The sequence below is a fragment of the Corvus cornix genome, chromosome 2 (genome assembly GCF_000738735.6).
Source record: "Corvus cornix cornix isolate S_Up_H32 chromosome 2, ASM73873v5, whole genome shotgun sequence".
Classification (NCBI taxonomy): Eukaryota; Metazoa; Chordata; class Aves; order Passeriformes; family Corvidae; genus Corvus; species Corvus cornix.
The window spans coordinates 2,212,896-2,220,793 of record NC_046333.1 but is presented as its reverse complement, the minus strand read 5'-3'; the positions used below and the strand labels follow the sequence as shown (position 1 = coordinate 2,220,793).

General features: G+C 51.9%; 1 protein-coding gene across 1 annotated transcript; it reads right to left on the bottom strand.

Annotated features, from left to right (window-relative positions):
- Positions 1–2,136: 2,136 nt before the first annotated feature.
- IBA57 (iron-sulfur cluster assembly factor IBA57) lies at positions 2,137–6,557 on the bottom strand. Its single transcript, XM_039549774.1, has 3 exons — positions 6,244–6,557; positions 4,863–5,206; positions 2,137–4,206 (listed from the first exon to the last, which is right to left on the bottom strand). Exons 1-3 carry the CDS (start codon positions 6,492–6,494, stop codon positions 3,815–3,817), a joined length of 987 nt encoding a protein of 328 aa, XP_039405708.1. The 5' UTR covers positions 6,495–6,557; the 3' UTR covers positions 2,137–3,814.
- Between the last annotated feature and the right edge of the window lie 1,341 nt (positions 6,558–7,898).

Below are 7,898 nucleotides of genomic sequence, written 5' to 3'. Positions count from 1 at the left end.
GTGTCAGCACAACTGGAGAATAAAATAATATATAAACTTGAAACAGGAAGCTTTTATACCCATTTCCACTTCCCCCTCCCCCCCCCGAAAACCCAAAAAGATCAAAAATCTCAAGCAGGGATGAAGGAAAACAGAGAAAGCCCAAACATTTCCAGAGTTCTGGCAGCAGAGCACCGAAGTGCAAACTCTGATTTTAGTGGTAGGAGGAGACAGCAGAATTCCACACCCGTTTGGCCTGGATGAGACAGAGGGAAAGAGAGGAAATCCAGACACAAATCCACAAAAACAGTTTAGGAATAAATTATTTCCGCTGGCTCGAGAACAGCGGGTTACAGCAAAAAAAAAAAAAAACAAACCAAGATTTTTCCTTGAAGGGTTCACAGTCTGAAAAAGCAAAATACCACACAGGGAAAGGGTTGGAAAAAAAAAAAAAATAAAGCCAAAATGTAGCATTTGTTTTTGTTTTTATCCAGCAGAAACTGTGCCCCCAAAAATATTAAATAATTAGAAGTAGCAGGAGCTCCACCCTCCTCTCAAAGTAACATTCAAAATGCCACAGTGCCCGTGCAGAGTGGTTTCAGCAGGAATTATTGGGAAAAGGGGATGAAAGCTGCCAAACTTTCCAGCCCTGAAAACCCTGGAGAAATTGAGTTTCGTGGAAAAGCATCACCAAGGCAGCCCATGAGGAATAAATCCTATTTGTGACTCTCGTCTGGGCAGTATTTGGACACTCCCTGAAGGCCTGAGAGGGTTCAGCGCTGTCTCAACAGCAGGAAAACCCACTCAAAATATTGATATTAAGCTCCAAATATTGGTAAGGGCTTTTTAAAGTAATGCAGAGTGAAGATGCTCACACAAAACCTGGCCACAGCAGTGTGAATCTCTGTGAGGAATTATGTTTTTAACAGGGAATTGCAGTGACTTTAATAGCTCAGTAGAATATATACATATATAGAATGTCCTATTATATATATATATTTATATATTTATTTATGTTTATATAAAATAGAGTAGACTGAAGTATTAGCAGTCATTTTTCTGGACTCCTCATCACACCAAGACAACTTTTTTCTTGGCATTTTACTATGACAGGAGAGGTAAAAAGTGTAACAATGAAGACAAGCACTGCTCCTAGAAAATAAACTAAAAAAATAAAATTAAAGGCAGAAAAAAGGATAAAACTTCTTTTTTTCTGAAAGCAACCATTTCAATTCCCCTCTGCAATCTCTGCCAGTGACTCCTGTCTTATCCCATTGGGATTTCAGGTTGTTCCAAGTGTTCACTCCACTCTTTTCCATCAGAAAACATCACTGAGGCAGAAAAAGGGGATCAGGAAGGGCCCCAGATTTTCCAGCTGTTTGGATTGAGGCTGGAATCTGAGCAGGTCACCTGAGAGCCCCTCTTGGACACCGTGTTGGTGCTCAGGAAAAAATTCCTCACTGGAAAGGTCAAGCCCTGAACAGGCTGCCCAGGGAAATGGTGGAGTGTCCAAAAAATGTGTGGATGTGGCACTTGGGGACATGGATTAGTGGTGGATTTGGCAGTGCTGTTAATGACTGGAGTTGATGATCCAAGAGGTCTTTTCCAGCCTTCATAAAAAATCCCTGCAAAATCAACCCTTGTGCCCCCAGCCCCAAATTCACCCAACTGAAAGCATTAATTATGGAGAAGGCTGTGAGGGAGAATAAAAAATTTAAGGATTAACATGGATTGGGGCTTCTCCCTGCCATTTCTACCTCTTTTTTATTTTTCCAGAAGCCATCGAACACCTCTTCATTTCAGCACCACCTTCTCCTGTGCCTAACCCTGTGTCACCTGCAGCTGCTGGCAGCAACAAAAGCCTCTCAAACACTGTGAAGAAGACAAAAGGAACGTGTGTCTAAGGCAGAGAAGATGCAGGGCTTCCCCAAACAGAGGAGTTTAGTCAGTGTTTGTTCAGGCTCTGCTCACCCCAGGACAATAAAGCCATTCTGAGGAGGCTTTGCACAATGGGTGGCAGAGAGGAAAAGCTGCTTCAGGCCGAGCTGGCCAGCACAGCCTCGCCTTTGTGGCCTCTGCAGGATCCAGTTTCATTTATTTTCCTGGCAGAAAGACTTTGTTAACAATCCCACACCTGACCAACAGTCTCAGGCATGGTTCTTGTCAGCAAGCAACCTGAAAACGCATTTATTCCGTTGTGTGTCTTCACACCAGGCAAATAAAAGGCATCATCTCTTTCAGATAAATCACATTTAAATCAGAGACAGTAGTTAATGAGGTATTCCACAGAATCATTTTACAGCAAACATAGAGTTTTAATCAATATAAGCATTTTTTTACAGATAAATTCCTTTCACAGTAACACTGAAACAGAGGCAGAATGTGATTTTGGACGGGTTTTGTTACAAATATTCATGCAAGAGCTTTTTTTTTTTTTTTTGTGGTCAAAATGGGATCTCACCTGGGCACCTCTCTCATCGTGCCTTTGTGTAATGGATTTATTGCAATACAAAAATAAAAAGGGCTCCTATAAATCACTGCAGGTTGACAGGGTCAGGAGGCACGGAGCTGGTTGGCTTTGGAAGCAGAGAGGAATATGTTGCAGAAGGGGGGAAAAAAAAATGGGGAAGCAGAGGAGTGTTGGCAGCCAGAAAGAAAAAGAAGCAAAGAAATGCCAAGGCATTGATTGGGCTGCTCTGAAAACCCTCAGGGGTGGTGGATGGAGAAAAGCCCAGCTGCAGGTGGCAGCAGGGACATGGTGCCAGGAGTACAGAGAGCGCGGAGGTGAAGAGCCAGAACGTGGTGAAAATCCTCCCTCAGGAAGCCCAGGCTAAGCCAGCACATGTGGCACTGACCCCTTCTCCAGGGAGGTGGGGACACCCTGTCCCTTCCCTGGCTGTGGGGAGGGAGTGAGGGAACCCCTGCCAAAGGAAAGTGAGGATTTCTATTTTTCTACAAGATGCCAGAGCAAAGATGGGGATGCCAAAAAAATCCACCCCTCAACTGCTGTTGGCAACTGGAGGGCACACAGATCTAGGAAGAGATTATTCTGCCATAAACACACCCCAGGGCACACACCAGCACAAGTTAGTGCTGGAAAATATCCCTTTCCTCTCCCAAAAAACGGTTTGAGTGATGAGAGTCAGAGGAACCGGCTGTGCTCCCTCCACTGGCACCGAACCAGGAGACAGGACCAGGAGGTTTGAGACCCTTCCCAGCTGGGATGAATTAAAATCAAGGTCTGGCACATGAAGCACAAAGTGTTCCTCTTCCTGAACACAATTCCAGGGTGGGAAGAAATGCCAGCCCCGTCAGCAAGTTTAAGAAGCTCAATGCAAGGAGCAATTTGCAGCAAAAAAACTTCAGCCTGAGAATACATCTTAATAAAAGCAGCACGATCTCCACTCAAAAAAAAAAAAAAAAATTATAATACCACAGAATGGTTATTCTGAACTGAAAAATTCAGTGCATGGAACAGGGAAACTCCTGCTCCCACTGCTTCAGCTGGAACACACACGGAGCACAGTCTGAGGGAGTGAGTGTCAGCCTGGAAATCCATCCAGAGTCCAACCCAACAACACAGCGCACCCCCTAAATACAGCACCCCTAAAAAAGTGGGGATTACCCTCAGGAAAAGGTGCAATTCCCTGCATTTGTCTCTCCACAGCACTCAGTGGATGATCCAACCCAGTGGCTGCCACAGCTTTGGGGTCCTGCTGTTTAGTCCCGATTTGAGGAATCCTGGAAGAGCCCCCCATCAGCCACCCCAAACAGCAGCATTCCCAAATTCCCCACACAAACCAGACTCTCCCTAAGGCAAGCGGTGCTTCCTCATCTATTTGGCAGCAGCTTTCGGCCACCACTCGGGTGTGGTCGCGCTGAGCTCCACTCTGTCCCCTCCCAGGTTTATGCAGAGCGGCTCGTTCACATGAGCCAACCTCAGCAGGGCTATGCCGAGCTCTCCTCCTCCGGCACGGAACTTCCCGGCCGGCTTTCCCGACTCGGTGAGGATCTCTGCGCCCTCGGGAATGCCAGGGCTGGGAAGGGGCGCTGGGAAGCGGACGGGCAGCAGGCGCTTGCGGATCACGCCCATGTGGTGGGTCCGGGCTGTCAGCTCCTGCCCGATGTAGCAGCCTTTGGTGAAGCTGATGCCGTTCATGAAGGCCAGGTTGGATTCCAGCGGGAGGGCGACTCCGGGGGGGAGATCTTTCACACCTTCGGGAATTCCTAGGGGGAGAACAAAGCCAGCAGGTAAACGCTCCTCGGTAGACTTGTGCTCTGAATTGTTTGACTCATTATCGATTTGGTTTTCCAACCCAAACGGGTCCCAGTTTCAGCACAGCACCATCACCTTTCGCTCTGCCAATTAATTTAATCCTTATCCTACTAAAATCAAGGGCACTGGGGCTCCCAGGACCGAGATCCCTCTCCAACCTCCTTGGCCTTGGAGTTAACTCGGCAAGTCCAGCCAGGAAGTTTTTAGGAAACCATGTCTGGGTGTTTCCTTTTCCTTCCTCAGCAACAAGCTAAACACCCGGGTTGTGTGTCATCCCAAATTAACCAAAATTACTCAAACCACAGCAGCTTCTCTTTAAGAAAATGAATAATCCTGGCTTTCTTTCAGCATTCCTGACCAATGCCCATAATCTGAACAACAGAAAGTTATACCCAAACATTGCCACCACCAGACAGAATTCTAACCACCAGATCACTTTAATACTCAAAAGTAGCAATTAATACATGTATTAATTAACAAATTAAATGCATTACTCCCCACTGCAACACATTACAACATAAGAATGGAGGTTTTATAACTTATTCCTGCTTTATATCAGCATATGGACTCCCAAAAATCCATAGTGCAAAACAGAACGTGGCTTTACCTTGTTTATACCTGTGCCTGTGGTAATCCTGAACGTCTCCAACTTGACTCCCAGGGATAATCTCCGACAGGTTTGCTCCTTTCTTTGCAATCAGTCTCCAGCCCATGACTTCTGCCCTGGGGTCAGGAGTTAAGAGCAGAGCCTGGTCTGCAGATTTTGGGAGGGAACTGGCGTCCCCAGGCTGTTCCCCAGGGATGACAGCCCACAGGGAGAGGTCAGGGCAGGGGGTGACGGTGACTTTCCTGCGGATCTTGTAGAGTTTCAGGTGTTTCTGGATGGAATCCAGCACGCTGCTGTCGCACTCCAGCAGGATGTGAGGCTCCTCTGCTGTGCTCCCATGGAGCCTAAAAAAAGTAACGCCCCCAAGGTCAGGAAAACAGATACCCACAGAAGCAGGAGCCAAAGTTGGATTTTTATCTGGATCCTGGTGCAAATCCAGAAACCTGGGGAATTTTCAGGCACACATAGAGCAGCACCCACCTCCCCACAGTGAAACACCTGAACTCTTTCAGCTGCCTGCTGTACTCTTTCCTAGCAAACACTGCCCTCACCTCTCCCAGGGGCAGAAACAGGTCTGGCCATGTGGAATTCTCTATCCTTGAGTGAGGGGAATTTCAGCTGGGGGAGAAGTTTCATTCAGCTGTGCCTTCCACTGTCACACAATCCCAGAATGGATTGTGTTAGATGGGACCTTAAAGCCCATCCAGTGCCACCCCCTGCCATGGGCAGGGACACCTTCCACTATCCCAGGCTGCTCCAAGCCCTGTCCAACCTGGCCTTGGACACTTCCAGGGATCCAGGGGCAACCACAGCTTCTCTGGGCAACCTGTGCCAGCCAGGAATTCCTTCCCAATATCCCATCCATCCGTGCCCTCTGGCACTGGGAAGCCATTCCCTGTGCCCTGTCCCTCCATGCCTTGTCCCCAGTCCCTCTCCAGCTCTCCTGGAGCCCCTTTAGGCCCTGCAAGGGGCTCTGAGCTCTCCCTGGAGCCTTCCCTTCTCCAGGGGAACATTCCCAGTTCTCCCAGCCTAGCTCCAGAGCAGAGGGGCTCCAGCCCTTGGAACAATCCCGTGGCCTCCTCTGAACCATCTCCAGGTCCCTCCTGTGCCGGTGACCCCAGAGCTGGACACAGGTCCCCAAACTCCAGCTGGGGAGTCGATCTCCCCGATGGGGATATTACGGCCATCGCACTTTTCTGCTGGGGTAACGCACGCAGGCGGCAGCAGGTGATGACAAACACACACGGAGGAAGGGCTTTTTTGCACATTAATACAGAAATAGAAGCCGGAAATGTCACGTGGCGGTGACAGGAGCCACCCCCCGCCACCCCGCAATGGTCTCTCCCAGCTCCCCCCCCTCCGCCGCGCCGCTTGGTCTCACCTGTACAGGATGACGTCATAGAGGCAGCGGCCCTGCACGTTCAGCGCGTGCGCGTAGAGCGCGGGGGGGCCGCCGCCCGCCGCCACCAACTGCGTGACGTCATTGGTGAGCAGCCCCTGCAGGAACACGGCGGCCTCGGCGCCCCGCACACCCAGTAGCGCCCGGCCCAGCGGAAAACAGGCGACGGCCGCGCCCCGCCGGCCCCGGCACCACCGGCGCAGCCCGGGCGCCGTTATTGCCCTCACCAACATGGCGGCGCCGTCAGAGGGTCCCGCCGCCGCCGCCGCCGCCCGCCACCGCCGCCATCTTGTGTGTGTCCGCCCGGAGGGCGACACCTGCTGGCGGGGACGGGGCGCCGCGGGGACCGCCCCCTTCCTGCGGGCCACGCCCCCTCCGGCGGCCCCAGGCCCCGCCCCGCCCTCTTGGCCACGCCCCCCGGGGCTGAGGGGGTCCGGGCGCTCCCTGTGATCCTGAGGAAGGAATTTGGCAAGCCCCCCGGCCTTCCCCGCGTTCCCCGGGTTCTCCGGAAATGGAGCGAGCGAGGGAAACGGCCCAAAGCGTTCCCACGTCCCGCGGGTTGGTTGTGGGCGCCGTCGGGGGCTGTCCAGCCCAGCTCTCCCTGTCCTGGCTGCTCCCTGTTTAATGAGAGAATTTATCAAGCTGGAAAGGACCTCTGAGGTCATCGAGTACAACCTGTGGCCGAACATGTCAACTAGACCATGGCACTAAGAGCCACGTCCAGTCATTCCCTAAACACCTCCATTCCTGCCCCTGCCGAGCCTAAAATTCCCTGGGAGCTGCAAGCAGAGAGCGTACAGACCCATTCTCCTCCTCTAGGTCAGGGTGGAAAACTGACTCCAAAGGTTTCTCTTTTCCACTCTTACTTCTGCAGGACTCACCAGCTGCCCCCCATCCTCTTCTAACACCCTTGGGCAAACTGCCAGTGGCTCCGTATTGGAGCCACTGAATAAAATCACGGAATCATGGAATGGCTTGGGTCGGAAGGGACCTTGAAAGATCATTTAGTCCAACACCCCTGCAAGGAGCAGGGACCTGCTCAATCCATCACGTTGCTCAAGGCGTCAGCCCAGCCTGACCCTGATTGTTTCCAGGGGTGGGGAATCCCTGTGTTAAACCACCCCCCACCCCCCCCCCGCCAAAATCATGGAGCTGGAGCGCTGCTGGCTTCCCTCTGGAACGCTCCCTGGCGCTCTGGGAAGTGCAGTCAGAAGGGCCCGCATAGCCCCGCGTTTGCCTGCGGCTCGTTCCGCTGGAATTCATCCCACAGTCCAAGGAACAGCCGCGAGTCACCGCTGTCACTCGCGATTCCCCTTCTCCGGCGGCTGCAATCCGCTGCCCCTCCCCGCTGCCAACAGCGGCACATGAGCGGCTCTCCGGGGAGGGGCAGCCCCCTGGCCCCGAATGACCCTGCTAAAATCTCCCGGGCAGGCAGCACCAGCGCAAACCCACCGATCCTAAAACCCTGAGTGAAGGGACTCCTTTTCCAGGAGTTGGAAAGGCGCTGTGTGTTCATGCAGCTGGCGCTGGGCAGGGCTGGGCTCTCCCCTTGTGCCCCGGCAGTGATAACCTTATCACATGTCCCCTTGTCCCGGCGGAGATCAGCTCCCGGCAGTGCTGAGAGATGGGGAGTGTTC